General features: G+C 45.5%; 4 protein-coding genes across 9 annotated transcripts in view; 2 read left to right on the forward strand and 2 right to left on the reverse strand.

Annotated features, from left to right (window-relative positions):
- The first annotated feature begins 1,794 nt into the window (after positions 1-1,794).
- On the forward strand, positions 1,795-4,345 carry Fer2 (48 related 2). Of its 3 annotated transcripts, none has more exons than XM_070995801.1 (5): positions 1,795-2,180; positions 2,784-2,980; positions 3,046-3,316; positions 3,417-3,628; positions 3,684-4,345. In XM_070995801.1, the coding sequence occupies exons 1-5, from the start codon at positions 2,134-2,136 to the stop codon at positions 3,809-3,811; spliced, it is 855 nt and encodes a 284-aa protein (XP_070851902.1). In that variant the 5' UTR covers positions 1,795-2,133; the 3' UTR covers positions 3,812-4,345. The 3 variants fall into 3 exon arrangements, with proteins under 3 accessions (XP_070851902.1, XP_036673551.3, XP_065722109.2); XM_036817656.3 differs by having other exon boundaries at positions 1,799-2,180; positions 3,046-3,304; XM_065866037.2 differs by having other exon boundaries at positions 1,821-2,180; positions 3,046-3,289.
- LOC108014804 (growth hormone-regulated TBC protein 1-A) lies at positions 3,950-6,627 on the reverse strand. 2 transcript variants are annotated; one of them, XM_070995800.1, is made up of 4 exons: positions 6,265-6,627; positions 5,919-6,157; positions 5,225-5,856; positions 3,950-5,160 (listed from the first exon to the last, which is right to left on the reverse strand). In XM_070995800.1, the coding sequence occupies exons 2-4, from the start codon at positions 5,945-5,947 to the stop codon at positions 4,829-4,831; spliced, it is 993 nt and encodes a 330-aa protein (XP_070851901.1). In that variant the 5' UTR covers positions 5,948-6,157; positions 6,265-6,627; the 3' UTR covers positions 3,950-4,828. The 2 variants fall into 2 exon arrangements, with proteins under 2 accessions (XP_070851901.1, XP_065722108.2); XM_065866036.2 differs by having other exon boundaries at positions 5,919-6,163.
- A 577-nt stretch (positions 6,628-7,204) lies between these two features.
- Mic26-27 (MICOS subunit 26/27) lies at positions 7,205-8,280 on the forward strand. The gene is made up of 2 exons (XM_036817652.3): positions 7,205-7,509; positions 7,570-8,280. Exons 1-2 carry the CDS (start codon positions 7,358-7,360, stop codon positions 8,108-8,110), a joined length of 693 nt encoding a protein of 230 aa, XP_036673547.3. The 5' UTR covers positions 7,205-7,357; the 3' UTR covers positions 8,111-8,280.
- Positions 7,284-15,566, reverse strand: part of Sb (serine proteinase stubble) — a 33,443-nt gene continuing 25,160 nt past the window's right edge. For all 3 annotated transcript variants that reach the window (XM_065865991.2, XM_065865992.2, XM_065865993.2), the window contains exons 3-11: positions 15,131-15,193; positions 13,577-14,191; positions 12,693-12,874; positions 12,275-12,591; positions 11,133-11,574; positions 10,234-10,423; positions 9,852-10,149; positions 9,396-9,545; positions 7,284-9,338 (exon numbers count right to left, since the gene is read on the reverse strand). In XM_065865991.2, the coding sequence (XP_065722063.2) occupies positions 9,204-9,338; positions 9,396-9,545; positions 9,852-10,149; positions 10,234-10,423; positions 11,133-11,574; positions 12,275-12,591; positions 12,693-12,874; positions 13,577-14,191; positions 15,131-15,171 (2,370 nt within the window). In that variant the 5' untranslated portion in view covers positions 15,172-15,193 and the 3' untranslated portion in view covers positions 7,284-9,203. The remainder of the gene's footprint in view (positions 9,339-9,395; positions 9,546-9,851; positions 10,150-10,233; positions 10,424-11,132; positions 11,575-12,274; positions 12,592-12,692; positions 12,875-13,576; positions 14,192-15,130; positions 15,194-15,566) is intronic.

Consider the following 15,566-nt stretch of genomic DNA (forward strand, 5'->3'; position numbering starts at 1 on the left):
AGTTCAAACTTCGGCTTTATAATTGGTTTTATTTTAGAGATTATTTCAAAGGCATATTTTTAGAACTTGTTTTAGCAGATAGTGGGAGTTCCAAGATAGTCATAATAAATAAGCTAGATATTTTTAAACAAATAAGTTCACCAAGGCATTATATTTATAACTTATTCCCACAAAGCTTGGAACTCAATTGGCCTTTGGTTTAAAATTATAACCCTAACTTAAATTAGCATGTTCCGTACGGCTTAGCCATAAAGGACTTTTCAAGTAATACTCTTATATGCAAATCGAATGGGTTTAGGATATTTATTATATTTGTTTTTTGGTTTTCCCACAGTCCGTGATTTACACTTCCTTCGGTGCACTCGTTTGAAATGCGATAATTTAATTGTGGTGCGATGACAAGTCCAACTCATTGGGTTGGGCTGAGAGTTAGAGTTAGGGTTAGGATTAGGGTACAACCAAGGGTTACAGGGCGGTTTTCCTGCGGCAATTGCTAAAGTTAAATTAACAATCGTGTTTACATTGGTTGGTAACAAGATTTCACTTAAGGATGTCAGCTTTGTTCGCGGCAACACATACCTATCTGCCCCTCAATCGTTTTGGACTCGAACTCTGTTCCGGATTCGGGCACTTACCCTCCATCAAAACTGATTACTGTCATCAGACCCCGGAGTTCTGGGGTGCGAGGGGTGTTCGAAGGGTTCGAAAGTGTGCGCCGACGCGTGCGACAAGCAAATTTGTCTGGTAATGAAAAGGTTTGCGCATCCGCATCCCTGACATATTGCCGGTCCTTTTGTTCTGCGGATCGGACTGCTCGGGATTTTCGCGCCTCGGGTTAGGGCACGTGACCTGGCCGCCTGACGGGGCGGGGCGTTCTCCACTTTGACGTGGCTGACGTAGCTAATTTGCGAGCAAACCAAAACATCAAATAAACATAATTCAATTTCAACAATTGCCCCGTGACTGTGGCTGTTGACAAAGCCTGCGGCTTCGAGTGGTTCCCGATCCCGATCCTGATCCTGTTTTTGGTTCTGGTTAGGTTAAATGATCCGTGAAATGTAGCAACCAGCTCTATCTGCCTTGGATCTAATTGCTCTGGTTATGCTTTGTCCGCATCCCGTGGGAATCAAAATTTACCGGAGTCAGATCAACAGGTCCTCGGACCCCTATATGGTGCTCTGATTACCAGCAGACTTTTCGATAAAAAACCTCGTCTCCCATATGTCTGAAAAATTGACTTTAACATGGTGTACGATAGGGTTATCTGGGGTAGGGTTAGACAGGTCCCCCAATCCGAGAATATTCTTTCTTGTCCTCCCACATCATCAAAGTGGTGGACACAAACATGGCGGCTTCCTGCTGTGCGAAATATAATGGCAGAATGTCAAAAACAGGTGAAGGGAGCACAAAGCGAATACTGGAGCTGAAGCTAAAGAAGCAGGGGAGAAGCTGGAATGGTGGGTTTAGGGCATAGAAGACCTAAAGATGTCCTGCAATATACAAGGAGAACTTTGAGGTTTGGAGAACTTTTTTATAAGGTCAGAGTAAATGTCAAAGAGGAACGTAACTTTAATTTTCTGTAAAAATAATTAAACAGAAATTGTCTGGATCAATTAACAGAAACTTAATCTTGTTATTTCCAAAGTTTTATAACAAAACAAAATAACTTTAAATATATTTTTATTAAAAACACAATTTTGAGTCAAGATCAAACTCCTTGATTCCGATTTCGTAGGAACCGGACAAATCAATTATCGTAATTAACTCCAAATCCAGATCTCCGCCCAGCAATCGAAGGGCAGCCGGAGGCGAATAGGTCCAACGACTTTCCCACAGCATCCGTTCCATTTGCAGGGGCAAACACCCTGTACTTGGCAAGCTCCGCCCATCGAGTAGAGGGCGCACGGCGACTGGCTGCCAGGACGTTTAGGGGTGGAAAGGTCCTGGCCAGAGTTGTGGCATTTCCAATTGGATCTGCGGCACTATAAAAGGCTCGCAATTCCCGGGAGATGGACTCATTAAAGTTTATAGCTTATTGGACAGCGGAAGTGCGTAATAGAGTCCGGAAAAGTTTTAAGTCGTTAAAAATTTCTACTAGAAAAGTAATCTTAAGTGAGAATAAATAATTGCAACATGTCGCGAAATCAATTACCAGACTCGTCCTCTTCGCCTCCCATAAGGTACGGGGATTCTGCCTTAATCCAAATACTCAAATTGAACTTGTCCTTTGATTAACTTAAAAAATTATAGTAAAGGTGCACCACTTTTTTATAAAAAACGGATGACACGGCTTCAAAATTAATCTCCAAAAAATAATCCGTATCTTAAAAAATCTATAGTACCAACTAATGTTATAAGCAACATCCTGTGTAATAATCTTAAAATATTGAAATTGCAAACTTTAATATAAAGGGTTTTTAAAAATTTTTTTTTGCTGCATTTTTTAAGCGCTTGATTTGTGTATACATAACTTATACTCCCATTTATTGGATCTTTTTGATGGTAGAAATAAATATCTATAAAAAATGAAGGGCGTGGCGCCGTAAAAATGTATTAAAACTTGACTATGCCGTCGGCAACTCCACGTAATTAAAAATTAAATATGTTTTTAATACATTACATGTACCAGAGAAATAGTGTACATTGTAGATGTATGTGTCTAAGGTCCCACTTGTTCTGGAACCATATTTTAAAATATAAAAATCTGTCTGCAAAACGCATTTTAAAGAACTTAATTTCTTTCGAATATTTTATTAATATATATAATTCCCTTACCCCTTTAGTCACTTACCCTTTCACAATTTCGACGATGATCTGATCAACGATCTGCCCTCGTGCATTTATGCTGGTCAGCATCAAAGTGGAGGAGCCACAGGCGGAGGTGGTGGTGGTGGTTCAGGAGGAGGCGGTGGCAACTCAGGGCTGCGCCTTAACTCCAATAACCTGCGTCATATCCAGCAGCATTACATGCACAGTGGAGGTAATATAGAAAAATATAAATACATTTTTCCGAAATTTCCAAAAATCATCATATCAATCCCTCAGAGAATCTGCTGGACTCCTCCACCAACCCCATGGGGGTGCACAACGTCGGCGGGGGAGCTCCCTTGATGTGCAACAGTCCCAGTGCCAGCAGCAGCGGCGGCGGTGGCAACAACGGAGGATCAGGCACTCCAGGCGGAGGAGGTGGCCCCAATCCCGGTTATGGAGCAGTGGGAGCCACAGCAGCGTCCAGCTACAAAATGCAGCGACAGGCGGCCAATGTGCGAGAAAGGAAACGCATCCAGAGGTCCGCCCCAACTGGGTACACCAAATGGTCTTTTCCATTTTAGAACTTCCTAGCCCCCGAGTTATAAACTAGATTTTGTAACTAACGAGCTTTCCATTTCTCCTTCCGATTTTCTTGCGCTTTGCAGTAGCATCAATTCGGCCTTCGATGAGCTGAGGGTCCATGTGCCCACTTTTCCGTATGAGAAACGTCTGAGCAAGATCGACACTCTGCGCCTGGCCATTGCCTATATATCCCTGCTCCGTGAGGTGCTCCAGACCGACTACGATCCTTTGACTTATGTGGAGAAGTGCCTGCGAGGCGAGATCAAAGCGGACAGGGCTAATTGGAATACGAGTGGTGAGTAGTCGATTATGCCGGAATACCATTGGTCAATAAACTGTTCGATTTGCAGATCTCACAGCGCGTCTATCCTGGATTAACTGGGAGAACCTCGGCGTCCATCCTGGCAGGCGAACTCTGCTCACCTCGTTGGCTCTTTCCTCAGAACCCTTGTGCGGAGCCCATTGTGGAATGCCATAGATACAAACTGAAAACACAGGCGTAGCCTGTTAAATTGCTAAAAGCACTTACCACTTAAACTCTTGATCTTCCCCCTAAGATGCCAAATGTCTTCCCTTTATGGTTTTGATTTCCCAATTTAGTTTAAGGCTGTACATATTTCTGCAGTTACTAACAGTTAGCAATAGTATTTTATTTGAAAAGCGTCTCGGCTGCATGAAATATAAAACCCATCAGCCATTAAAGCCCACTTCCACTTTAGGGAATAGTTGTTGGGTTCAATGGCCAGCGGGATAATGCATTTACAAATCAATTCCTCAAATTATATTTCAGGATAAATCTTTTGTAAATAGTATTGAGTATTGGGCAACCGATTAGAGACAAACCGGTTGCGGCTAACAGACGTTTTACAGTTAGTCAACTATGTAACAACTTTAAAAGCATTTTTATATATATAAAAGTAAATACATGTTTCATCTAGACGTAGACATTTACATAGCTTCCTATCAAAGTACATATACTCGAAAATAAATACTTCTTTGATCAACAAGATAACTTAGAACACAAACTGTTGGTTGTTGGGTAAACGTGGGCTAAATGCGCTGCCGATGATTGGGCATGTGTATATATACATGCCCTCTATATGGTCTACTGCGGAAGATATCAACTAGAAACTTTTGGCTACTACTCCTACAGCTTAGGTACGTACATATATGCGGTTAAACTAATCTGTTCTTTTTTGTTCCATTTTAAATTTCGCTTTGGTTACTCGATTTGATTTTGTTGGCTAATACTCGAATTATTTTGGCCTTGACTACAATTGGGCTACTATGGTAATACAAATGCGCGCACATTTGGGTACGTACTATATAGAAACGATTACATAATGCACACTCACAATCATGAACATAAAAACAATGACACGGTTGAACTACGCTCCTAATAATTGAATTTTTCGATTGCTTCTCCAATTTGTTTTTGGTTTTGTTGCTGTTGTTTGATCTGTTGGTCATAAAGCCCCGTTTTGACCCGGGCTTTTTAGGCCGGATTTAGCACCGCCACCTTGCGCAGGCTCTCCAGCTCGCTTCGCTTCAGGCGCAGGCTGAACATGGCCTCCACGAAGCCGTGACAGTCCGTCACAATGTTGTCCTGGATCATGGTGTCCCGGAACAAGTTGGCCAGGGCGGCAATGTCATCGCAGCCCAGAATGGCGTTCTTGTGGGTGACAAACATGGCCAGGGCAGCGCGAAAAACTATTTTGTAGCCCTCGGCGAAGACGCAGTCCCAGATGCGCAGCACTGTCTCGACGGGCAGCACCTCGGCAAAAATGCAGATGAACCATTTGCTGGCGATTACCGGATAGGGCAGGCCTACAATAAAGTTAGAAGCATTTAGCAATGCACCAGGACCGAATTTCTCAACCTTAAACCTCACCCAAGTTATCCACATGCCTGTTGACAGCTGGTATCCGCCGGATGACCAACTCCCGGAACACGGCCAGGTCCCTCAAGAGATTAGCCATGTTGTGCGAGTGGTACTGCGGCACGATGTTCTCCACGATGTGCTTGAGCAGCCAGAAGGACTTCTCCTCGTCGTCGGTGACGATCAGCAGCAGGCCGGCTATATAGTTGAGGCCCTGGCAGTAGCCGACATCCCGATTGTGATGGGCGTAGGCGATGAGGATGTTGTACAGGCGCTGCTTCTTCGTATCAAAGTGAATATTGTCGGGGAAGGTACGAGGTAGATCGATTGATATGGAATCGCTGATTTCCTTGTCGAAGGGCTCAGTGCGCAGCAGAGTGCGAAAGAGATCCGGGGAGCGGCGCTGGGCGGCGGCGGCGCCGGATATTTTCATCCAGACGTCGGGACGGTACGGACCGGGTATGCCCTTTCGAATGTACCGCTTCAGCTTGGCATCCACCTGGGTGAGATCGGTGTTCTGCTGCAGTATGGTCTCCCACTTCATGCGGCGTCGCGTCAGCGTCTTTAGGTAACCATCCATGAACTTGGAGTAGTTGTTATAGTCGAAGTGGTCGCCACGCTTGAAGCCATACTCGTCCACATCGCTGGGGTATAAAGTGAAATTGGTTAAAGAAGTGGAAAACAGAGAGATAAACTAGATGCTCACCTGAACTTTGAACTTGCGGTAGCATCCATATGAACTATTGACTAGAGTTTTTTATTGCTCACAGTAAAGAAGTGTGGTTTTGTTGGTCCGCTGGCCACGCGATTTCCTGTCTGTCAGCCGTTCGACGCAGCTCGTGGCATGACCCCAAAAGAAACGTTTTGGTATTCCGAACACGTTGTGCGGTTACGTCGCTGCTTTTGCCGCTGCCTTTGCCTCTGCCGCTTCTGCTTCTGCTGCCACTGCAACTGCAACGAATTGAACGTAAGTTAAGAGTCAATATATATGGCCCTTAACCTGGGGGGCCCTTCATTTATTTATATGCCCATGGCCTTGGGCGCACTACTACCTCTGCCTACGCCTCGTCCTTGGGTGGTGGGTGGTCTTTTGTTTCTGTGAGCGCCCACTCGTGCCCGTTGTGTTGCTGTTGCCTCCGCTGCTGAACTGATAACATTAACGCACCGACGACCGATTTGGGTGGGTGGCCAACGCACAGGTGTGGGGGGGCTGGAGGAGGTGGGCGTGGGCGTGTGGGGCCGCTCCGCTCAGCGTGCGATTGCAGGTGGTCGATGGAAGGCTAACTAACGGTAGTGATTTCATTGAAGATTGCTGGTTTGCTGGTCCGCTTATCAGTGGGCTTAAGTTGCTTTATTTTTGTTTTTATTGGCGAATAAAATTCGCGTCTTGTGACTGGTGAGACCAGAGGCTGGAACTGACAAAAAACCACAAAAAGCGAACTAGTTCCAATCTGCGTGATACGATATCTTGAATAACCGTTATAAATTAAGGTTAAAAATGGTAAACATTAGATTAGTACAATTAAATATTTTTAGACTGCTAAGCTGTTTTGTTAAAGAGTAAGCAACTTATACAAATATACATTTAATTTAATACTGCTCAATTAGTTCATTTATGTAAATAAGTTTATTTAAGATAAATTAGTTTTATTAGCTTTAAAATAAATAACTATTACAAACTGTACTTCAAAGCTTAAAAGTTGGACTAACATTTAAAAAATGATTCAACCGCCAAAAAGGGCGCTTTCACTTATTTCTCAATTTAAAAAAATTTGGTTGCAATTTGTATTTTATTGTTTATTCTTTTTAATTTATAAATTCATCCTTGAGCTTATAGACATTTTTAGTGGTAATTTGGGTAAATAATATATAGGTAATGTCAATCCAATACCGATATATCGGTCATCGACCACCCACACGTGACCGTTGCGATCAACTGTTGCACGAACCACCCGCTACCATCATACCGCGTCATACATCACAGTGCAGGCGTCATTCAAGTCGCACCGTGCCTTGACAAATTACGCAATGTCTAACAACTGATGTAAAACACAAGCAATTTACCTAACAGTTGGCTAAATTCCGTGTGTACACACACTCCGATCGACCAGCGAGGAACTTCATCCAGCTTCCGACCACTACGAGATGCTGCGCACCACGGCGACGATGGGAATCATGGCGGCGGTGGCCGTGAAGGCGGCACCCGAGCCCCAAAAACCCGCATCCAGTGCGGCGGACTGCAGTCTGGTGTGCCGGCCAAGCGAGCTGCCCATCTATGGGAGCCTGCGAAAGACAGAGTGAGTTGAGTTATCCACTGCTGGCTCGGATTTCCAACTTACCCAATCCCCCTCCCATAGACCCAAGCCGCAGCGGCATAGAGAAGCGCAGGATTCGGCTCTCCACCGGAACCTGGAGGCTGGAGTCCGCTTTGTGCGCGAAGAAGTCCAGTCCGGGTACAAGGCCGTGGCCGACCAGGCAGGCGTTGTGGGCCACTACGTGGAGACGGCCAAGGCACACACCCAGCACACCATCGACCTTCTAAACGAGCCCCAGAACTCCCTCCATCGCAGTGGAGCCATCGTTGTGGGCGGTCTGGCCGGTTTCATCTTCGCTGCCCGCGGTGGCTTCATCAAGAAGGTGGTGTACTCTGGCATCGGAGCCGGAGCGGTCGCCTCCCTGTGCTATCCCCGCCAGGCGGAGGAGAACTGCCGTGTGGTGCTCTACGAGGGTCGCAAGATCTTCGCCGTGGCCTACAACTTCATCAAGGGCGTGAAGCCGGGCGAGGAGGTGCCCATCGAGCCCATCCAGAAGTTCCCAACCTCGCTGGAGGACCTCAAGTATCTGGCCGGCGACCTGTACGAGGAGGCCAAGGAGCTGATCTTCCCCAAGAAGAAGTAGAAAGTGAACTAAGTCTTATCCTAAAAAGTCACCCTCATCCGGCCGTGAAATGTGCATCGATCTAAGTTCTATGGAACTTGGACTCTTTCCGATTATGTGATCAAGCTGGAAGTAGTTATCTCTTTTCTTGTTGCCAGAAATAAATTGGCCTCGCGTCCCAAAAGTGAAAACCTTGGCTTATGTGTGTGGGCAGTGGCCAGAACCCGCTCTCACATGAATCTTCCGAGTGATTAATTGTTCAGATGGCTGGCTTGCCCAGAGGTGTTGGTGTCGTCAAGTCAAATGTCACGCCGGTGAAGCTGTTGAAAAGTGAAATCCGGAGGAAAGTGGCCAAGGCGGCTGCGGATGTCTACATGTCTTCCATCTCCCCACGTGCAAATCGATTGTGCCAATCATCATTGTCAATGGCCCGCAGTCGAACATGGTGATGACTTTAAATTGTGCGAATGGTTTTGGTGGTTAGCCATTCGCAGTGCCCTCGGGGCCCGCAATTGTTGAGATTGAGGAGGAAGTCGGCTCTTATGGAGATGGGCATCTGTATCTGTATCGCAACTGGACCGCGGGCTATGCTATTTTTATTAGACAGTATTTTCAGTAATCTTTTATTGCTCTATAGATAAACTTGTTCTTTGGGCAAGATACAAACAAAGTTCAGATGTCTGCATGCATTTGTTTACAATAAATATAGATTTAGTTAATTGTTAAATATTACTACACTAAAATACCAACAACTTGTGGACATGCAAATGACTCTCCATCCCCCCGTCCCCGTTTCCCGATCCCTTCGGCTATGTACAAATAGATAATCCCTTTTCGAAATCCGATCGATTTCCATGTTAGACAACTTACGGCGCTAACATTTTCGCTAGACTAACTTAGTGGGCGTTGACTGTGTGAGTGCTGATAGGGGCGTGGCCCACAAGGCCAAGTCATGGTCATTGCTGTTAAAATTGTTAAATTGAAGCTAACTACGCTTAACATTCCTTTAAGATAAATCACACAAGACTTAATAGATACAACTGATAAATTAAAACAAATAACAAAAGTCGAGCTGCCATCATCATCAATATCGCCGTGATCCCTGGACTGATCATCATCTGACATGCTCCAGTATCCACGGCGTAAACTTGGAGATTCGTGTGCAAACGCCGGGCAGATTGGCCTCGGCACAGCCAATGCCCCAGGAGATGATGCCGGCCAGGAAGAAGCGGCCATCCTGCGACTTGGCCTGGCAAAAAGGTGAGATAGTGGATTAGCATTAGGGTTTCTATGTTCCAAAACTCACCTGTAGTGGTCCACCTGAGTCGCCCTGACAGGAGTCCTGCCCTCCTGTCTCGTAGCCCGCACATAGGAATATGTCAGGAATAAATTCCTGGCGACCTGCGCGCATGAACATCGATTTGCAATTGTCGTTACTCACAATCGGCACAGAAACCTGGAAGTTAAGAATTAATTGGAAAAAATTTATCAAGGTGAAAATTTAATTTTAAAATTAATATTTTTTAAAGCGAGAATCTTAAAGAGCGCGCCTTAGTTATTATCTATAAATGTTATATACATATTTTTTTATATCTTTTAGATATCATATCTAGTTTTTCTCTTTAGTTAACCATGGAGATCTACTCCTAATTGCTATCTTTCCCTCATCTCAACGTTCATTTGCCTGCGTTCGATTCGCTGCGGTTTTCATTGTCGTTGGATTTTGAAGTGGAGTTTAAGCTAAAGCTGGGTTAACACTTACCTCCTGGAGGACGGAGGGCAGGGTGCCGCCCTCGCTGAGGCGACCCCAGCCGGTGACCGTGGCGTTCATGCCAATTAGAAGGCTCTCCGTCTCGGGCAGGCAAATGGGACTGACATGCGGCGCGAATTCGAGCGGCTGCTCCAGCTTGACCAGCGCCAGGTCGTACTCGTACGTGAGGAAGCTGTACTTGGGATGGACCACCTTCTTGGCCACCCCACGCTCGATGTAGGGCAGCTGCTCCTGCACATGCGAGAAGTCGTACTCGCCCACGCGGATGCGTATCTGCGAGATGAGCAGGCTGCAAGGAACGGAAGAGGGGCAGGGATTAGCTCGATCTGGATCTGGTCCGGTTTTGGACCTCAGCCTGGGCTGATCCACTCACTCGTCCACGCAGTGTCCGGCGGTGGCTATCCAGTTCTCGTTGATCAAAGCGCCACCGCAGCGGTGGGTGCTGGAGAATCCGAAGAAGGAGGTGCGCCGCACAGACACCTGCCAGGGCCAACGACCGAAGGCCGCGCTCTTACCGCCCACGATCCGCGTCTCGGGACGCGCCAAAGTCGGCACTCCGCACTCTGCAATTGCGGCAAACAAATAACAAATAACAAATTGCATTGTCAAGTTGGGTGCTTCGAACAGTCAGCAGTACATATCAATGCGATTTTGTCTCTTTCTTATGGTAAGCCGTCTCTAGAACTTGACAATTGAATCTTTATCGGTCTAATGAATTCCCTTTTAACTAACAATCTTAACCGAAATTTAGTAAAAATATTAATTTCACTAATAATGTTTTGTATCCCCAAGTAGATTAATTAAATTTGAATTATTACACAAAAAATATGACTATGGATATTAATTAACAATAAGAACACACGACCTAAGAATTTTCTTTTCGTCTAACTAACCTAAAAAAGCAAATTGAAATTTTACTACTACAAATAAGAAATGATTACTAATTTACTATTTAGTAAATCTTTAATAATATATTATTATAAATCTCTTTCCGAACATAAATTTTTAAGGCTTATATGTCTCCAGAGATTGGTCATGACACATATGACACGTTCTTTGACTAACTAACTAGACTACTGGAAAATCAAATTAAATCTGAGCTAAAAACGGATATATCCCTATATATATTATATTATTATATCATAATGAACCTTTTTCCGAACTGAAGTGTCTTTCATTAGAGATTTTTGAGTGTTTCGAGCAAGTACTGAGCAAGTATTCTCTACTTTAGTTGGTTTTCCTGAGTGCATGGGCTTGGTACTAGTTACTTACCACTGCGGGCCGCCGAGATGGTCTTCACATGGCCCAGAGCTCCGGAGTCGGGGCTGGAGGAGTCCGTTATCTCGTTGGTCTCGATGCCGGAGGTGGCCAGGACCGGCGGACGGTGCGTGGGCTGCGTTGGCCGCTGGCTGCTGGTGACGATTCCGCTGGAGCTGCTGGAACTGCTGCTGGAGCTAATCGGCCTGGTCGTGGTGGGTGTCTTGCTCGAAGTGGTGGTACTGGTGGTCGAGCTCGAGGAGGAGATCGCCGTGGTGGGCCGCTGGTAGGGCCTTGTGGGCTTGTTTGTCGTGGTTCTCCTCGTTGTGGTCGCCGGTGTGGTTGTCCGTCGAGTGGTTGTTGTCGTCGTTGTGGATGTGGATGTCGTCGAGGTGGTTGGCGACGGTGATGGCCAAGCCGAGGACGAGGATGCGGCTAATGATGTGCCCGGCGACAGCTGCAAGGCAGGCCAAAGTGGTAAACATTATGCTAAAATACTCGGACTCAGGCTCAAGCGGCAAATCATTCTCCATTCCCGTTTCTCATTCCCCATTTCCATTCCCATTCCACGCAAAGAATCAATTTTTCATTTTGCCGCTAAATCTGCATTAAGTGGGAAAGGTACCAGGGGTCAGTTGAAAGTCTAGATGCTCTAACTAAAGGGATCTAAAATACAACAACTAACAAGATCTTCATAAGATTATATATCAAATGGCTAAATTTTAGATAACCAACATGATGTTATGTTATAGGGACTTTCAAAGAACAATATAAACTTAACTGTGTTAGCCTTCACCTGCTCATTATAGTTTTCTTGGTAGCCAAACTATAATTTTTCCTGGACTTTAAATTAGCAAGTGGCATGCTCTGTTTGAGGTACCCTTTCCTGGAAGGGTCCTAAATTCCACACACACCCCTGAGAGCGGCAGGCGAATCTTACATCAACTTTTGGCTCCGGCTCCGCATTGTGCAAACAATAAAATGTCCCCCAAGGCTGTGGCCTGCCATTATGGGGCCGAGGTTGAGTCCCAGTCGAGGAGTAAATGACCTCGTGGCTCGTTTGTTTCGCTTTCGACATCAATGCATCACCCAGAACCCAAAGCAGAGAACCCAGAGCCCAGAACCCAGAATCCAGAACCAGACTCGTATTTACATACCTGCGGCCTGGTGGGGCGATGCGGCTGGGGGGGATGCGTCTGGCCTGGCCAAATCAGGGACGTTGATGTCGTCGAGGTGGACGATGGAGGCGACGGTGTCCGCTCGTAGACAATCGGTTTCTTTGTGGGCTTCGACGGCTTTGAGGGTCGCGCGGGCATTGGCAAATTGACGATGCCGGGCTTGGTCCAGCCGGTGGGTCGCGGCTTGGTAATAAAGCTTGGCTCGGTGGTCATCTGCCAGTGGTTCTGCTGATTCTGCTGATGCTGCTGCTGCGGATACTGCTGCTGCTGCTGGGTCGATGTATGCCAAATGCTATCTGCGGATGGTATTTGTTTGTTACAATTCATGCTAACAATGTAGCACCGCTGGGCGGGGGCGCCAAGCCTCCTCCATCTCGAAAACTCAGGCTCCACTTACTCGAACTCGAACTGGAGCTGGAGCTGGGATGCGAGGCGGAGCTCAGCATATCCGAGGCCGTGGTGGGCTTGCTCTGGTAGGGCGGCGGATGAGGGCGCGCCAAGGTTCCCTGGTGGTGCGGACCCGAAGGACGAATCACAAGGGTGCCAGCGCCATGGGGACGCTCTATGGTGGTCATGCCGCTAAAGAAGATGATAGAACACAAAAGCGTAAGGAAAAAGCAACAGTAATTGCATATATATTATATTTCCAAGGGAGGTATTCAGAAAATATTTTAAGATCTCTTTGTATATGCTAAACTGTGATGTATTTATCAATCAGCATAAAAATAATATAGTTTTCAAGATTATACAAATTGTAAGTTTTATAAAATTAAGGCTTTTAAAACTATACCAGAAAAAATCTATCAGAAAAATTTAAACAGAAAAATACAAGATTAAGTGTTCCCAATAATTTAAGAATTGGTCTTTCAGTTGTCCGAGAAGAAACGTTCTAGAAATCAGGCTAAAAGTAGTCTTAAATTTGTTTTTCATGATAGAGTGGTTTTTAAAAAGAGATGGTATTTCAAAGACCAAGAATTTTAGATAGTTCAATATTGTTCAGTCTTGGCTCACTTTTGAGATCGAAAAGATGGTTTTAAGGACACATTTTTTTAAGTATTAACATGCTTATTCAAGGAAAAAAAAAAAAACAAATTCCAAAGAAAGGACTATGCTTATAAAGAAATAAAACGGAAATTAACATGGTAATAAATCTACTGCCAGTTTTTACTTTTCATTTAAATGTTTGATTTTAATCTGCTGGTCCTAAATATTTCTTGATATCCAAAGACAGAAAACACGTAGTGGAGTAGTTAAAGTAACCTCTTTTAGCTAATCGCTTACCTGATCATGGGCTTGTAGGGCGCCGCGGGAGGACGCGGGCGGAGCGTGAGCGGCTTGGTGGGCCTCGTGTAGGAGAAGACCGTCTGCGGCACGGCGAGGTTGTCGGTGTAGTTGTGCGTGCAGCAGGAGCCGAACATGAAGGAGTCGACGCACATGCCCACGTGCCGGCCCTCGGACTTGATGCACTCCCACACGAACATGCAGGTGCCCTCGACGCGGCCAAAGGAGCATGGCTTGGGGCTGATCTTAAAGTTCTGGCCGCGCTGCAGCTGCTGTATCTGCGGATAGCCCTCCAGGCGATGGGGGCTGCGGTAGAAGCCGCCGGTCATGTCGTCGTCCTCCGAGGAGGAGGCGGCGGAGCCGGAGGAGGAATAGGATGGGGAGCCCAGAGACAGCGACTCCAGATCGAGGCTGAGGGCGTCGGGCGGTGTGATCAGCGCCGCTGCTGCCGTGGCCAGACAATTGACTAAGATTAAGGCTACTAATACTTCTACTATTTGGTCTAGACTGCGCCTGCTCCTCGCCGCAGCTCCTCCTGATCCTCCAGAGCTTCCTCTGTTGACTAGCCAATGCCGTTTGGGACACATCTTGCTGGCTGCCGCTGCTGTGCTTCTTCTGCAAAAGAACGGGCATGACAGTTTTTGGACATTAGTCTTGTTTCGCCTGCCGGAACCCATCCACATCGAGGAGAACCCTGTTTACCCCCCACTAATTAAGCGCACTTGTCGCAACAAAAAAAAGTGGCAGAAAAAAAAAAACCAAAGTCAGGCAACGATTTCTACTCTTTATGATTGTTGCTGCTGTTGCTGTTGCTGTTGCAGATGTTGCTGCTGCAGTTAGTTTTTGTGTGCTGCCTGCAGTCAGTGACTGGTTTAATTACAACTTTTCACTTTTGCTTCATAATCAGCTTTTTTCGTGGCTCTTGTCTTGTTTTATTGTTGAACAAGACTGGAAAAAATTTATTGCGATCGCACGACGTCGACGACGTCAAACGACACATGCTACAATTAATAATTTCTTGTCCCAAAAGCAAGTGCACAGCTGCCCCACCCCTCAGTTGCAGCTCATCAAAGCGGAATAGTTGTGGCGTCTTTTTCTATTTTTTTTTTGAGCAAATTTAATTAAAGTTTAGCCAATCCATTGCTGGCCAAATTAGATGTTTGCCTTTATGGTTTGTAACCTAAACTGGTAGCACACATCGCTGCCTCCTGCAGTTAGAACACTGACACAAAAAACGTCGTAAAAAAATTGTATATTCAGCTTAAATAATTTTTTCTGCTTATCATCCGCTTTTAATATGAAAATTTTGAAATAAACAATTTTAGTTTATTCAATTTATCATTTAATAGATCATTTTGTGATATGATATAATAGGATATCTAATACTATCTACCTTGATTCAAAGATTTTCCCATAATATAGTGTTATTATGATTTGTAATATAGTTGTATTTTATTTAAAGTATGCTTATATATCTGTTAACCTTTCAATTTTATCTCTTCAGTGTAGTACCAAACCCTAACTTCCTCGATTCCCCTCGGGTTGTCAACTCACCTGTGTCTGAGTCTGGGTCTGATTAAAGTCGCTTGCTTCATCGGTAACGTGCCGGGCGCATGTCTGCAATGGATTGCAAGGAGAATAGTAATAATCAGTATGGTTAGCAGAAGTCGGTTGTTAGAAAATCGTATGCTCTTTTTTTTATTGTGCCAAGCCAAGCTATGTTTTTTTTTGTGCTGTCGAGAATGCCGGGCGGAATGTGCCCGGCTGTAATTAGTGGGATATCTAACTATATGCGGTCATGAATATGGTGTGCTGCACTTTCTGGTGCTGCCAACGGCCCACCCACCAGACAACCCACACTCACGAGATTGCGGTATTAGCCGGCCACAGATCGTAATCACAAGATCGCCATCATCATGATGATAGTGGCCATATGCGATGATGATGATGATAATGGGGGCTGCTGCGGAAGGAAATGTGGTTGGAGTCG

This window comes from Drosophila suzukii, chromosome 3 (genome assembly GCF_043229965.1).
Source record: "Drosophila suzukii chromosome 3, CBGP_Dsuzu_IsoJpt1.0, whole genome shotgun sequence".
NCBI classification, from domain to species: domain Eukaryota; kingdom Metazoa; phylum Arthropoda; class Insecta; order Diptera; family Drosophilidae; genus Drosophila; species Drosophila suzukii.

Bases quoted from the DNA above. Each gene is read 5' to 3' on its own strand.
- Fer2 (XM_070995801.1), top strand. From the start codon at position 2,134: ATGTCGCGAAATCAATTACCAGACTCGTCCTCTTCGCCTCCCATAAG. The intron at 2,981-3,045 runs GTAATATAGAAA...TCAATCCCTCAG, and splicing joins GCATTACATGCACAGTGGAG to AGAATCTGCTGGACTCCTCC. The intron at 3,629-3,683 runs GTGAGTAGTCGA...TTCGATTTGCAG, and splicing joins GGCTAATTGGAATACGAGTG to ATCTCACAGCGCGTCTATCC.
- LOC108014804 (XM_070995800.1), bottom strand. From the start codon at position 5,947: ATGGATGCTACCGCAAGTTCAAAGTTCAG. The intron at 5,857-5,918 runs GTGAGCATCTAG...TTTATACCCCAG, and splicing joins ACCGCAAGTTCAAAGTTCAG to CGATGTGGACGAGTATGGCT. The intron at 5,161-5,224 runs GTGAGGTTTAAG...ACTTTATTGTAG, and splicing joins CAGGCATGTGGATAACTTGG to GCCTGCCCTATCCGGTAATC.
- Mic26-27 (XM_036817652.3), top strand. From the start codon at position 7,358: ATGCTGCGCACCACGGCGACGATGGGAATCATGGCGGCGGTGGCCGTG. The intron at 7,510-7,569 runs GTGAGTTGAGTT...CCCCTCCCATAG, and splicing joins GGGAGCCTGCGAAAGACAGA to ACCCAAGCCGCAGCGGCATA.